The sequence below is a fragment of the Nelusetta ayraudi genome, unplaced genomic scaffold (assembly GCF_046127955.1).
Source record: "Nelusetta ayraudi isolate G7.1 ecotype Tasmania unplaced genomic scaffold, CSIRO-AGI_Nayr_v1 ptg000071l, whole genome shotgun sequence".
NCBI classification, from domain to species: domain Eukaryota; kingdom Metazoa; phylum Chordata; class Actinopteri; order Tetraodontiformes; family Monacanthidae; genus Nelusetta; species Nelusetta ayraudi.
This window is the reverse complement of record NW_027466121.1, coordinates 1,478,268-1,494,471: the sequence shown is the minus strand read 5'-3', so window position 1 is coordinate 1,494,471 and position 16,204 is coordinate 1,478,268. Positions and strand designations below refer to the sequence as shown.

General features: G+C 43.5%; 1 protein-coding gene across 1 annotated transcript; it reads left to right on the top strand.

The window, feature by feature from the left end:
• Window positions 1–9,499: 9,499 nt before the first annotated feature.
• On the top strand, window positions 9,500–14,704 carry st3gal2 (ST3 beta-galactoside alpha-2,3-sialyltransferase 2). Its single transcript, XM_076042589.1, has 8 exons — window positions 9,500–9,507; window positions 9,745–10,342; window positions 10,995–11,054; window positions 11,897–12,030; window positions 12,752–12,931; window positions 13,108–13,153; window positions 14,102–14,221; window positions 14,372–14,704. Exons 1-8 carry the CDS (start codon window positions 9,500–9,502, stop codon window positions 14,543–14,545), a joined length of 1,320 nt encoding a protein of 439 aa, XP_075898704.1. The 3' UTR covers window positions 14,546–14,704.
• The last annotated feature ends 1,500 nt before the right edge of the window (window positions 14,705–16,204 follow it).

Below are 16,204 nucleotides of genomic sequence, written 5' to 3'. Positions count from 1 at the left end.
TACCACACTTTTTACAGTCTTTGTTTTTGTCCAATTTTAATGATTGTTTGCAATTTGCAGAGACTTTCCAATTCCTAACAGGCTTGCCTCAGGTTGAACATGTTTGTTCAGGGATGGTCTTCTGGTTACATTCATTCTTTAAACTAATGTAAAATAAGTGTGGATACTCTTCTCTAACCCCTGTCATCATGTCATTTTCACCCAAAAAATACTTACTGGATTTTCTTTTTTTGTTTCTTTCTGCATCCTTGTCTGTCAACACATTCAAATTTTTTTTCTACAGCGCATGCAACAGTCACCGGTAATTTAGTTTGTTTTAGTTGGATTTGCTCCGTTCAGCACTTGGTATTTTCTTAGCACTAAACCTGACAAAACACACACACAATATAAACCATTGTATTGGCAGTGCTTACATTGTGAAAGGGCCTACAGGAAGTTGTATCCGCTGTTTAGCATGACAGATGTGACCACGACACCCACCGACGCCGCCTTCGTCTCCTCCCTGGAACCGTCCTGAGAGCTCTCTGCGCGGTCTCTCCGGCGTGCGATGCGCCGTCTGAAAAACCAACGTTTTTTTTTGTGTGTGTGTGTTTTGTTTGTTTTTGTTTAGTTTTTTTTCCTTGTTGAGCGGGCTTGATTAACAGGTTTTTAGCTCCGACACCATGTAGCCTAGCAGCCACGGGGTCTGCACACAGCCATCGCTTCAACGCTAATGTATTTTACATGCAGTGGTCTGGGGTCAGTTAATAATATGTTACACCAAAGCGAGGCTGAAGTCTAGACGCACAAAGACCGTTCTGGAGAAGCAGGAGGGGGTGGGAAACCATCACACCATTTTACGGGCAGGTCACACGGCTCGGCGACTTGGAACCGTTATGTGGACGGAATCAGCCGGAGCGTCAGCATCAGACCCGGGCGACGTATGAAGAGGACTCCCCCCCACCCCCGCGGCTCTGATACTGTACCAGCGACGCGACAAGGTGAGCCCAGACGGCCTTATTTATCTGCTACTTCTGTCTGCTCCGACGTGTTTATGGGCTCAGTGATGCTGAGGTTGGAACGCATCGTTCCTCCTCTTTTCTCCAGCCTCTGTGCTGCTTGGTGACGGCGACCGTCGGGTGAGTTTTGCTTCGATGTGTTGGAGGTTGGATTTTCAGCAGAGGAATGCAACGTTTAGTACAATGCCGTGAAATGATTAGTTACTTTACAGAGCTAGATGTGTGGACATGCGGGGGCTGCAGACTCAGTCTGATAATAATAAACCTCCAGGGAAACACTATATATAATATTGAAATAATGACTTATTGAATAGCAATAAATTGAGGCTTTGAACACATTTAAAACACAATACATTTAATCGAAGAGGGTCGTGTTAATGGCTAAGTTAAGAAAAGAATAAAAAAGCACCACTGACATAGTTCGATATAACTCATTTTATGTTCCCTTAAAGATACCTGCATTGCATTAAAGGAATTTAGAATATCTTGAGGTGAGTAGCTCCAAGACTACTGCAGTTTTCCTTTATCATGTCTGATTGTATGTAACGTCACAGGAACATACTGTAGTAAAATGAGTCAAATGTTTAATGTTAGTGCAAAATGTACGTACTTGATGAAAGCAGTCAACGAGAAGGTCTGTTGTGACCTTCCCCATCATCAACTGCTGTTGAAGGAGATCGCTTTCAAAAGGGATTTATTGTCCAGATAAGATGGCAACATAGATTAACATTCACAAGGAGGATTAGATAGCGCATAAAACTGAGCTCTGAAGGTTTGATGTTTTTCTCTGTCTGATTAGACTAAACGTTGAACTATTTTTGGCACATCTGGTTGTTACATGAGGTTATTAAGCAGAAAATTGTGTCAACAGTTTTAAACCATTGGAAGCCACGATTGCTGTCAGTCTGCCTCGAGGCTCCAGTGAGGCTTTCCACTGTGACAATGGCCCCAAAATCGTGTTCCTTTCGGTCCCAAACTCTTTAAAATCAATGTCTTCTGAAAGCACAGAAAAGCTAGAATCGACTTCATGTTGAGTTAAATGCTTCAAAACCGGGGCAATTAAGTTAAAAGTTAGGCCATGGCCTCTTAAAAAACAAACAAACAAGCAAAAAAACATCAACCCAGGAAACTTCAGCTCATTTTTCAGCTCTTAACTCTTTGGCCATATGCTGAAGCTTTATTTTAAAGATTCCCTGTATATATTTTTTTTTATAAACTCTTTGTCAAGTATCCCCCAGCACATGTTGCCAGTATATTAAAGGAATATCATTGTGACATTTTGGTTCCAGATAAAAATGATAACTTGGCCGGAGAGGCTGACATTTAAACACCATTTACTGCCTGAAGAAAGAAAATGGTGTTCTCTACCCTCACCCTCATCTTTTCCCCTCCAGACATCCACACCCTATATCTCCACTTCCCTCTCAGCCATCCTCTCGTGCGTTCCATAGATTATAGGCGCATTTGCTCTTTCTGCGTCCCTCAGTTCTGTCATCTCAGCCCCCACTTCATCTCTTTCCGTCGTCCTCTATTCCCCCTCAATGATTTGCCTGGAGGTGTTGCTAAGAGACAATACCATACGAGTGCTGTAAAGGAAAGATCAAGGGGGCCAGCTCTGCACGTTATGAAAAATAAAAATTCTCGTGAAGGTTGATCCGGCTCTTCTCGCACCCTGTTGCTTTTGGTGTACAACCCAGAGATCAGATACCGCTTGAATCAGATGCAATGCGTCCGTGTGCCCAGTCTGGTTGGTGTGAGCAGCGACTCACATGTGATACTGAGCTTCTTTCTATGTGCGATATTAAAAAAAAAAAGTGTGCAATCCATAGAAATGTACATTGTTTATATCTTCTTTTTTTGCAACTATTTAGTCACTAACTGCGCCTGTTTAAGACACCTTGAACTGCAATCAGTTATATTCACTGGGTGTGACAATATGGAAAATTGGAGCTTTACTGCCCCACTAACCATGAAGATGCTAGTGGCTGAGGTAATTAGTCACTATCTAGCAACGTCAAGCACACGCAGTGGTGAGCACAGAGTTGGTGTTGTCACAAAAATGTTTTTAAGGGAGTCGCAAAACTACTGTGCAACTGAATTGGTTCATCTTCTGTATTAGGTGTTTTTCTCTCAATATACTTGTGTTGCTGGAATGTGAATCATGATTCTAAGAGTCTGTTGTGTCTACATCATCAGTCACTTCACATTCAACATGCTTGTCGCGTGTTGATCCCAGTAGGGGCCAGGGAGTTTGTGTAGCTTACGTTCCAGCACGCAGTAACTTGTGAACATCCATCCATCCATCTTCAAACCCGCTTCCTCCTGCACTCAGGGTCACCGGGGGGGTGGGGGGGGGGGGTGTCCGCTAAAAAACGGTCAGTTGGCCGCAAAAGCTTTTCAAGGTTTCCTGCAACCATGCAGCCCCACCAAGAGCTGGACAACACAAACAAAACTGCTGTAAAAACAGTGTTTTGTTTAGTTTTATTAAAAAACTAGACTCCAGGGGGCGCTCATCTGCTTTGAGCAGTTGGGGTGAAAAGGAAATACAAAAAAATGTAGAGGTTATTTAACATGTAGTTAATAGGCATTTGAATGTATACTATTGCTATACTATTTGACCTTAGAAGAAACATGCAGATCCCAACCTAATTTGCTTGGAACGTCTTCCCATGTGCGAGCAGCTACCTCTGTTTGTCATTAATCAGTGCCTATATTTGTAATTATTCCAAGAACATTGGAAGCCTTGGTTTGCCTGCCAACAATAACATTATCCCATCCTTTAAGAAGACCAAGATGCTTACAACAGCTTAACGATCTAAGCCAAGAAGTGTTATACCTTCAACCTCTAACTGTTAAAAATAAAAAAGGCTTTCATGCAGTATCTCTGCACCATTGTTTCAGGACCAGTTTAACGTGCCAGAACCTTTAACCTATTCTTTATTGTCAAGAAGGCAATTGTAGTGGAAGTGGTTTTGAAACAAGGACTTTTTTTTTTTCATTATTCATTTTGATAAACTTCAAAATTGGTAACCAGCACTTTGTCTAATATAGTAGGAATTTTTCTACTTTTCTGGGCTCAGAACAAATTAGCTAAGATATTTATTTTTATCAAGTAACTAAATTAAGTGTAAACAAATGAAAATCTAAAAAAAAAAAAAGCAAACTGAAAAAAGCAAATCTGCAGGTCACACAAATTCACATGGGCAGTCTGTCATTCAAACATGCACCGCAGGACATTAGATCACAGACTTAGCACTTAACCACGGCTGCTAATAGGATCTTTAAATCCCATGTACACCCGCATGTGGAATGTGAGAATACTGAGAACTGATTAGAAACGTTAAAAGCTTCCATCCCATGTCCTGAGGTTCATCCATTGTTGATAACACCGACTTAAAGGGGCCGGGTATATAAATAAACGGCACTCTCTGATTATACCTCAAATTATTCTAACAGTTGAATAGACTTAAATGTATGCTCGTGGATTGTTCTTGCAGCATATAGAAAGTATAAGTCCGTGATAGGGAAGCGGAATTCAGCAGAGGGAGGCAGAACCAGGAAGGACGTCTGATCCGACTAAACCCTCCCCCCACCGGATCAGGCCATACATTCTAACCCCCTCCCCTGAGTAGAAAAGGAGGGGGAAAATAGAGCACTTTTGGGACGTGGTGTATTTTGCATCTTAGATGTGTAGCTGACAAATCTCACGCAACTGCGTGACACCATCATGTCAATATGGACCAAAATCTTAGAGGAAGGTTTCCAAAGACTTGCTGACAGTATGCCACAAAGAGTTAAGGCACTTCTGAAGGCAAAAGTGCCCAGTGAGTGGTCCTAGAGGTGTCACTTCTGCCTGTTTTTCTCTTTTTTTTTTAATATAAGTGGCTGGTTTATCAGTCATGTTAGTGCATGCAGTCTTTTCTTTCTCCCTGCCCTTCTGACACTCTCAAAAAACAACTCATACTGAAAAACAGACACCTCTCAATGGTAAAGATGACGACAATTGCAATCTACATTAAAATGAAAAAATACTAACTGAAATTATTAGTTAATAACAATAATGGAGCCTCTCATCTACAATACTTTGCACAAGACCACGCACACACACACACACACACACGTAGAGACACGGAGACGTGCACACAGAAACACACACTTAATCCTATAATTTTAAACTACTTACAGTAACTTAACTCTCTCATAAACATTCTCACACACACATGATCCTATTATTGTAAACTACTTTGGTTTGTCGAACACATTAACGTATTTATTTACTGGGAAGACTGGTATCGACACCAAAGACCAGTTAGTCTAAAATCAAACCAATCTTGGATATGGATGCCAATATGTTTGTTTTTTTTCTCCTGATTTTCATTGTAGAATGTTCTGTTTACTTCAAAGCCGGTTCTAGTCAGATTTTTAATTTAGATTTTTTTTAATAAACTTTTTCTTTTTGCTTGGCTCTAAACATTTCCTTGCTGAAATGAATTAACGTTTAATGCTGAAATTCCTCCACTCATCGAGTCTCGAGACTCCCCAGTTTTTATTTTTCATTTTCATGTTAAACATATCATTAAAATACGATCAAACGATGAAAATGAAGCTTCCAGTCTTTGTAATTAAGACAGCAATGAGGGTACTTTAATGGGGTTAATCTTATACCTTGGGACCACAGTTTTAATAGTCACTCCATGCTAACTGGGTTAGCCTTTTTTTTTTTTTCTTGCACCGCCATGCACATAACGCCTTTATTCACTTCTGATGTGAGTTTCTTTCCCTCATGGCCAAGAAGGATTTCAAAAGCATAGAATTGAAAGAATTATCGAGAAAAGAAAATCTACATTTTGAGTGACAATTGTCTGTAGAAAAATGATTTTATGCTATAGGTCAGAGGAGAATTGTGGAAAAACTGATTGGAAACAATAACATAAGACTTTACATTTTCAGGCCTAGAAGTGTACGAGCAGCAGAATAGCACACTGGCTGTCGAAACGTGAACATCGGCTCCCTCCCATCAGACCACCTTGTCTGTTTTAATGAGTCTAGGATGTTAGGGTCACAATTTGGTCTAAACTCCACGAAAGCTTGGGTTAATCCTGCTTTGTTTCAGTGACTCCTTTTTTAGGACGTGCTTTTATTTTGAAATTCACACAGTACGTTTTGTGTGATCATTTCTGTGCATGCGTGCCACCTTCAAACAATGAAAACACACCCACAGAAAAGACAATACAAGACATTCGCTGTCTGCCCAGTAATAAAGTGCTGCTGTGGAAATATTTTGGATTCCAGAGAAAAGGGAACGTTCATCTGACAAGCTGTATGCAAACTATGCCAGTATGAATTAAAAATATTTCTGTTTCTTCTGAAGAAACACGGCATTGATGTTACCACCAGAGCTAAAAGAGCATAAATAAAAAGAGAATCACATGAGAGATGAGAGCTTTAATGTGAACAGATGTTTTATTTCTAGTGATTAAAGGAATACTTCTTTTCCAATTTAACGCTTGATGTATGGAAAAGTTCTAATAAAATGACCACGATTTGATTTAATCATCTTGTAATGCAATCCTTTGCTGCTTGTGATACTCTCCTCTGTTGCGTCTTTGTTTGCAAATACTTTTTACTGTCTCTCATGAAAAAAGGATTCTTAATATCAATGAGACAAGCCTGCATAAATTAAAGGTAAATGATGATGTCACAGTGACAGACCTTGTGATGCATGTCGTCTTGTGATTCTTGACATTTTTGCACATTCATAACAGGTCAAGTGTTACCCTTGAACCTTTTATGTTCAATTTTGAACTAAAGTGAACATTATTTGGATATTCCCTTGAGCCCCGCACCACAATGTCCCTGGCTACGTCACTGCCATATGCCCTTGCTTTTTTTTTTTTTCTCATTGATTTATTTTAATATTTCATGTGCCAGGAACAAGATGCTCTTTTGAACTCGTGTCTCTTATCCTGTATGCAAATTCACATCTGCTACAATTATCTCCGTGACTCTTTGCATGGTTTCCTTGAACTCCTGAGAAACTGTCATTGGTCCTTTCATCTGCCATCAGGAAAGTTTCCAATGACTCATGTTAACCTCTAAAAACTTGAATTTAATAAACCCAGGTGAATTTTAATAACACCCCACCTCCCTCCGTCCCAAAGCTGTCGTCTGTGTCAGGAATAATTACAATGCCCAACCTAAAAAAAATGGAAAAAAAAATAGTAGATTCATAATACATTAACAGGACTTTAAATACAAGGCCTTGTCCACATGCACAACCTATTTGTAACCCATTTGTGAAAAAGAAAAACGCTATGAACAGTATAAATATATATCCTTGTCACGTTTTCCCCCCCCCTTAATTAGGCATTTAATGCTGTAATGCTCGATGAACATTACTAGTGCACCAAAACCAGGAAGGATGTGCTGAACACATCTGTATGGCCTTGACAGCTGGTGCCTAAAATGTCTAATGGAATTTGATTTTAGAGAATGAATATCAAGTGTGCAATATGCGGCCATCGTTACAGAAGTTGAATGCCTTAAAATTGCTTAAAACATTTAAACTATTGCTATAACGCGTTACCTCAAACTCCTTTTAATAGCACAATTTTTTTTTTAAATACGTGATTAACACCTGGTTCACAGAAGATGCGGAAGCGCCGCTAAGTATGTATGTAATCGTTTTGGAATGTTTCAATAAAGATAAAAATCCAATATTTCCACACAGGAATTTTATTGTCCTCTCCAATTTTTCCTACAGTTAAAGAAACCCAAATAATAACTTGTTAAGTTCTCGAGCAGGGTCAAAAATTTGCAATTAATTTGCGATTAATTGCAAGTTAACTCAGGACACTAATGCGATTAATCGCGATTAAGAATTTTGATCGACTGACAGCCCTAATTTAAACATTTCTAAAATTAAGCTTTGTAAAAAAGTAAAAAGAAAAGCGTCAGGGTTTCTTAGGTTCTTTAAAACCTACTTTTCGCGTGTTCAATGCAGAAAAGAGCAGGTTGACCCCAAACTAACGAACGGCATCGTAAATATGGCCAAAGTCTAACGTCAAACGAATGACGCCCCCCCCCCCCTCCCCCTCCTCCCTGTCTTGCTCTTTTGTCTCAACAGTTCTTCCAATGGGATCCTGTTCCCACGACTCGGCTCGGCTCGGATGAACTCCTCTAAACAACATGATGGCAGACGCGCTGGGCGCGCGTGAAGCATGTGCGTAAAGCGGCCGAGTGGCCCCGGAGCGAAGCGCTCGCCGCCAAAAAGCATCAGCGTCTTTGTTGAGCGGGGGCATGAGATGAGCACAGACGAGGCAGAGCGCTCGGCATAAAGTGGGCACTGCCGGGGTCGTACCCTCAGATTACAGTGTGGAAGATTAGAGCAAAGCGGCAGTCACCTTAAGCCCAGCAGCCTTACAAAACATACGCCCACAGTGTTCGCGCACACTCACAAACACACACACACCCACGCACACATACAGCAGTCGGACACCACAATTAAATTAGTGCAGAAGGCAGACGGTCCGTAACCCAAGCTTAACAGCAGCATACACACACATACAATCTCCAGACACACACACACATCCGTGCACACACACACACACACACACACCCTGGGCTGCAGGACAGATGCTGCCCCCGCCCTTCCTCCCCTTGTCCTCGCAAAGCCAGCTGGAGAGAAGATGAGATTTGGACCTGATTGGTTTTGTGTTTTTTCTCCCGTCACACCCACAACGCGACGCTCCACTCGCCGCTCCTTGGCGCGGCTTTGTCAGCGGATGAACTGAACCCTCCACCTAATGAGCGCTTGGGCAATCGGCTTGGGACGTTTCGGATTTGAAAACTGGAAGTGATTTTATTTCCCCCCTTATCCCCCTCCTCCAAAATGGACACAGAGACAATCGGCGACACGACTCGGCTCAAACCTCTTTTGAGGTGCATTGGCCGCGAGCAAACTGGAACTTTTTCCCCCAACTTTTTGAGCTCACCGCGCTGAGTGGCTTTCTGCGGAAAATAACAAGCCCGGACCTGGATGCCGACAATGGACTGAGAAGGGTGGGACCTCAAGATAAAGAACGTAAAGGAAAGTGATGCAGGATCGAGAGAACAACAGGAACGGGAGTGAGGGAAATCCCAAAGAAGGGAGATTATCTGGCCGAGTTTTTGTGGCAGGAGATGAGATTTGAGCACCCTCTCTAAGCCCGACCTCCGCCCTTCAGCTGCACCTCCTCCTCCCTTGCATTTTCTTTCTCCTCCCTCCCTTTCGTTGCCTCTCCACTTGCCCCTGAGTCGTCCTCAGCTGTACATCGCTTCAGTGTGCGCTCAGCATTTTTCGTGCAAGACCAAAGAGGAGGAGGAGGAGGAGGAGGAGGAAACGGGGGGTGAGCGACTGCTGTTTCATCCGCTCCGAGGACTGGCAGTGATTTGAAAAGAGAGGTAGAAGAGAAGAGCAGAAAAAAGTTTTAACTGAAGACGGAGGAGAATGAAGACCCGTGATGGGAAGGTGGAGACAGCAGAGCGTGTGACTGGAGCTCAGGAAGAGATCATGTCTTACTGAGAAGAGACTTTGGAAGCAGTCAAGCTTAAGTGGTGGTTAATTCAGTGGCTGCGTGCTCTTGTGTGCATCCAGCAGAAAGTGAGTTTGTGTGTACGCGTGTTTGTTCGCCACTTGTGAACGAGTGGATGACGTTGTGCTTTCTGGGGTCTCATCTCAACCACCGCGCTGACCAGTCCTTGTTAGGTTGTTGCAGGTGGGAGAAGGTGGTGGTGGTGGTGGTGGTGGGCTGGGGACGGTGGCAGGCCTAGGGGTGGGGACATGGCCGTGGGGGGGCCGCATCCCGTCCTCCACCCTACACCAGGACAGGCGCTGGGGGTCCTGGGGCGGAGGTCTGACCCGGGGAGCTTCCAGACTCCCCGAGCAGCGGCCCTGCCTGGATGGTGGGGGCGGGTGCGGAGGTGGAGCCGGCGGGCCAGGAGGGGGCGACAAAGGGAGCAGGTTGAGGTGCTCCCGCAGAGTCTGGGTCGTCCTCGCTTCCCTGGTCCTCGTCTTCCTCACCTCGCTCTTCTTCTCCGCCTCGCTCCGAGGCGGCGTGGGCTTGAACTACCTGGAGCCGCCGGGCTGGGACGAGTCCAGAAGGGTGAAGCTGGTTCCGAGCTACGTGGGCGCGCGTAAATCGTCGCCCCCCGACGCCCCGCAGAAGAAGACGTGCGCCTGCCACCGCTGCGTCGGAGACCCCGGCGTCTCCGACTGGTTCGACGAAAACTACGATCCGGACATTTCGCCCGTTTGGACCAGAGACAACGTTCAGCTGCCTTCCGATGTCTACTATTGGTGGGTGGTAAGTAAAAAAAAAATACAGAATTCTAATGAAATTACAATTACACGGTCTTTGCTAGTCTTAGCTGTTCAATATAGTGCATCATGAAATGGAACAATGTTAGAAACAAACATACCTTATTCAAACAGGTATGTCATTTGTATTCTCATGTACTTGAGAAGCGTGTAGACAGTATATAAGATACACACACACACACACACACACACACACACACACACATATTCATATAAAACCTAAGAGACATATGTTGGATAGAAATTGTCTGACAAATGCAGAAAATATTGGTTGAATAGTGCATACAAAAACATACGAGTTTTGATTCTATCTCATTGATAGCCACCTTTTTGAAACTTTCTGTCCTCTTTCTCTCCTGCCATCTGTTTTCATTCAAACTGTTTTTGGCTCTCGGCCACGTCTTTTCTCCCGTCCAACTCCATCCTGTCAGTCTGACACAACGGACACAATTGCTAACTCACACAAACACACCACCTGCACCTCTGCGCACGAAGGTTGTTCCGAGAGAGTGAGAGAGAGAGAGAGAGAGAGAGAGAGAGAGAGAGACACGCAGGTGCTCAGAGAGAAACTGTGGTGGAATGAAGAAACTCTCTAAGCGCGCCTTGCTCTCTGTCTTTGTTTTATTTTTGCTTCTCAGATGCTGCAGCCCCAGTTCAAGCCGCACAGCATCCAGCAGGTTCTGCTCAAGCTCTTCCAGGTACCTCATCTTATGAATTCATCCTCCACATACTGTACGCTGCTCCTTTCTCAGATCAATCTCATCAAGTGCTTGACACTCTGGGGGAGCAGGCTGAGGGGAAGGACTGCCTTCATGGGTCTGTCAGTGACCCAGCTCATTGCTTTTGAAATCTATTTGCATATCATTTTTCACTCTTCTTGGCTGCGTGTTTAGATAGCGCTGCCGGGCTCCCTCAGGGTAAAACTGGCCTGTTTCTTGCAATGAGATCGGTGAACATGTGTGTTTTCAAGAGGGATGCGCCCGATACTACTTTTTTTTTTACAGAACAAGTAGAGTACGAGTACTTGCTTGCTTACAAGTATTCACAATACCAATACTGAGTACTTCATAAGGCCTTAACACATTATAGAATTACTTTAATTCCCCCCCCAGATGTTTAGTTATTTCAACAACATTCCTCAGCATGTTTTTTCTAGAACAGGGTCACAAGTTTCACTGCAGTACAAACACAAATTGAACAAAATTATCATATACATAAATATACAACTGGTATCGGTGTCGCGGTATCGGCTTGTATTTTACGAGTACTCAACCCCAGTATTGGTATCGGTACCGATACCCGATACTGGTATCAGTATACCCGATCTCGGTATCGCTATACCAGATGCGCCATACTGCTATCAGTATCAATATATTAACAATCTGAGTCTAGGTTTAGGTTAGGATTTTCTTTTCGTTTTTACGTCTCCTACTTTTGCCGGCGTCCTACTTCATATTCTGCGCAGCACAAACTGAGCTTTATTGTGAAGTATTGTAAAGTATTCTGACTCTAAATCTGAAAACGTGGCCGTGTGTTGCAGGTGATTCCTGGAAGGTCGCCTTATGGCTCTTGGGACCCCGCACGGTGCCTGCGCTGCGCCGTGGTGGGCAACTCTGGAAACCTGCGCGGGGCCGGATACGGGGAGACCATAGACGGGCACAACTACGTCATGAGGTGAGCCAGAAGACAGTCGACAACAAGAAGAAAAAAACGTGGCTTTAGGACGTCAAAGCCAGTCGGGACGGCTATAAGAAGCAGGCAGCAGATGTGTGTTCCTATGCTGTATTTAATCTCACCGTTGTAATGCTTTCATCTGTTCGCTGCGAGGTCACAACAGAGGGATTTATTGTATGTCCGGCAAAGATAGTGCGTTATATTTAACGGCGTGCAAATCCTATCAGTTCAACCTGGCGGCTTTATGCAGCAGTGATAAATCGCTGGGATTTATTGTTGTGCGTGAAGCACAGCAACATATACAGCGTGCTGGGTGTGCAGATTTCTGCAGCGCAGCATAGCATCGCTGCCTACGACAGTTATGAGCACTTCTGTGCATCCGGTAGAACGTGTGTATATATATATACATATATACATATATATATATATATATATATATATATATATATATATATATATATATATATATATGTATACAGTATGAATATATATATGTATATATATTGTATTTCTATATATGTATAAATATACCAAAAATAAAGTGGATTATAAAGTGACCACAATCCAAACTACAGTAATTTTTTACTTCTTGTGTATTCCTGCTTTCAGGAGAACCGAACATCGACAAATGTTGCACGTCCAAAAACAAAACAAAAAAAACAATCCATTGAGTAACTCTCGCCGTGCTCTGTGCTCTGTGCCTTTTCCTTCTCTTTCCCAGGATAAACCTGGCGCCCACGGTGGGCTACGAGGAGGACGCGGGCAGTCACACCACCCACCACTTCATGTACCCGGAGAGCGCCAAGAACCTGGCGCCCAACGTCAGCTTCGTCCTGGTCCCCTTTAAAACACTTGATCTGGTCTGGATCACCAGCGCACTGTCCACTGGCCAGATCAGATTGTGAGGACACACACACACACACACACACACACACGTTCACGCATCCCCACAAACGGAGGACAGCATCGCTGAGCCTCTACGTGTCAATCATTCAGGGGATTTTGTTGAGGCGGCAGCAATTGCACAAAGTGCTGATTGAATGTGCATAATCACTTCCTCTCTCTGTCTCCCCTCAGCACGTACGCTCCAGTAAAGCAGTTCCTGCGCGTGGATAAAGACAAGGTGTGTGATTTTAATGGCTTTTTGCAATTACTTTTTTTTGTACCAGCCTGCCAACAGGCGCACCCCCCTCCTCATCGACGGCAAAGGCTTACAGTGAGATTAGAAAACCTTTGGTTTTAATCGTCTTCCGCTTGCTCTCTAATCCTCGTCAATTATTTAAACTGTCATTCCACTTAAATATACTATCAACTTATACAGATGTAAAATAAATATCTTCGCCGTGGAGTTTTTTTTTCGCAGTGTCAATACAGATTTACTTCTCATACATTGTTCAACAAGTTCAGTTTAAGCCCTGATTGCTATGAGCGTCGCGTGAAGGCGGACATTAAATTTTCAATTCATTTGGTTGACAGCAGTTTTACATGGCTGTATTTCGGGAAGAAGGCCTGGAATTAGGGTCACTGTCTGTTAAATTTCCATTTTGATAGCCTGAATTTAAGGTTTAGTGCAAATCAACGTGACACGTTGAAGCTCAAACGTATCATCTTTCTCGGAGTATTTTCTATGCAGTGTCAGTTTGAGCTCATTACAAAGGGTGCGTAAGAGAGTATTGAGTATTTCTTTTTGTGACAACTTTTCACTTTTACTCCCTGCACAAATATCCGTATCTGTACTTTCTACTTCTTACATTGGGAAAAAAAAAAACGTGCTTGTTACCTTTGTATTTAAAAGATAGACATTCTGTTCAAAGTTATCAACTTATTATTAATCATCGTTATTGTTGCTCTAAGTGGAGTTACACACACACACACACACACACACACACACACACACACACACACACACACACACACACAAATGAAGAACTGTTAACAGCCGCTAAAGGACTGTCACTGATCCTGGAGCTAATAAATAGTAAAGATGTTCAGAAAATCAACCGTACGTCACTTTGTACGGTTTGGTCTGAGTGTTGGGTTACCTTGGTTAAAATCCTCTGTCCTCCACCAGGTCCAGGTATTCAACCCAGCATTCTTCAAATACATCCACGACCACTGGACCCGACACCACGGACGCTACCCTTCCACTGGCATGCTGGTGCTGTTCTTTGCCCTCCACGTGTGCGATGAGGTCAGTCAGTTGACACAAGCACGTGAACATATAAAATATATAAAATGTATGTTTATAGATAGATATATATATATACATATACAAATAGATATGCATGTATACACATATCACAAAACACAACCCTCTCCAACTCTACCACACCTTCTCCAGGTGAACGTCTTTGGTTTTGGGGCCGACAGCCGGGGAAACTGGCACCACTACTGGGAGCAGAACCGTTACTCTGGAGAGTTCAGGAAGACTGGAGTCCACGACGCCGACTACGAGGCCCAGATCATCCAGCGGCTGGCTCAAGCTGGCAAAATCACCGTGTTCCCCGGGAAATAAGCAGCGGGTTTACCTGCTTGTTTCAGTTCTTCAACAGTGGTGGTGGTGGTCTGCACTGTGTGAATTACTCTCATTTTCTCACAATGTCAGCCCCAGTTTGGGTTTCACTCCAAACGAAAAACAAACAAACAAAAAATGGCAGTGACATTGCAGCAAATGAGGTTCTTTGCCACTCAGGACTCAGGTTTGAGTCCACTGACAAAGAGGACTCGAGAAAGAGGAATAAACTACATTTAGGCCTACTTCAGAGACTCAAAACAGTCAGTGAAGAATACTCAACAATGCTAGTTAGAGCTATGACAGAAGGAACACTCCAACGTGCAAATGAGGAATTTTGCTGATCTTTCTCCGCACTATACTGCAGTCTGGACAGGCGAATTCGCTTTACACCTTTAAGTCAGAACTTCGATTTCCCTCTTGCCCATCATCGCCATCATATCACTTCCTTGTAGGTCTCCCTTCGGATTAAGCTGCTGGTTTTGGCTGCGAAGGTCCCTTGCTGCCCTATCGGGAGCATTATGTGTAACAGACCAAATGTAGCAGCACCGCCGGAAGACCAGCGAGGAACTGCTGAGCACGGGAAGTTGAGTAGGAGGAAACTGAGACGGATGGAGGCGTCGTACGACAATTAGCTCAACCAACTTAAATTCTACTGACCAGAGAAGAAAGAGCACAGCGATGGCTAACACATGTTTAGCACGTCAGCATTCTGTTTCCATCTGTGAAGGAAACCTGACTGAGCTGAAGACCCTGTTTTACCTTCACTAGGTTGGCAGTGTTTGTTTGACTTTGACCCGAGGGAGCAACCAGCAACCGAGGCAGCAGGCGAGAAGGAACAAAAAGCTTGACTTGGATTTTGCGCAATCAAGGGCCAGTCGTCGAGAAAAAAAACCCCAAAAACTTTACGATGGCCTTTGGTTCAGCCTCATCTTGCTTTTTCAGAGTCTGGAATGGCTGAAACTGGATTTGAACTGTTGATGCGCAGCAAACTCACCGGCTTTTGTTGGGAGAAAAGCAACCGCGCTGTGCTCGTTTTTCTTTCACAGACCTGCACTCGGGCCCGAGCGTCCAACCTGTGGAATTTTTCAGCCGTCGGCTTCATTATTAAACACTAACCACAGACTTGGGACCTACATTAACTGTATTCCCTGTTTTTATCTCCACTATGACGATGTTTCCTATCTCGAGTTAAGCTCTGAGTTACACTTTGGTTTGATCTTTAATGAGCATTTGATCAGCAATTTGCATCCATCACTTGTACACAAACATCAATTCAGAAAGTGCTGCTAGACTCTAAAGTTAATGGAAAAACAGAACGTACAAGCCACTGAAATTCAGAGTGTTTTGTTTTGCGCTGAAGCTGCAGGTTTGTCCTACAAAAAAAAACCTCAAGGTTCCAGTGCAACTGTGGAACATTTGGAGCCTCTTGAGTTGTAGCGAGTGTCAGCCCTTCTGAACCACACAGTATATGAACTGTGACATCAGTGTCAGTCAGAGGCTATTCTGACATACAGTAGTCCAAGTAAAGTCATACTTCATTTCAGGAATGGGGAAACACTTACTCCAAAAGTGAAAAGTAATGAACCACTTATAGGTTGAAGGAGAAATCTCCCAAAAAAAATTGCCACTATTTTTAGTCAGTATTTCCTCTCTTGGGTT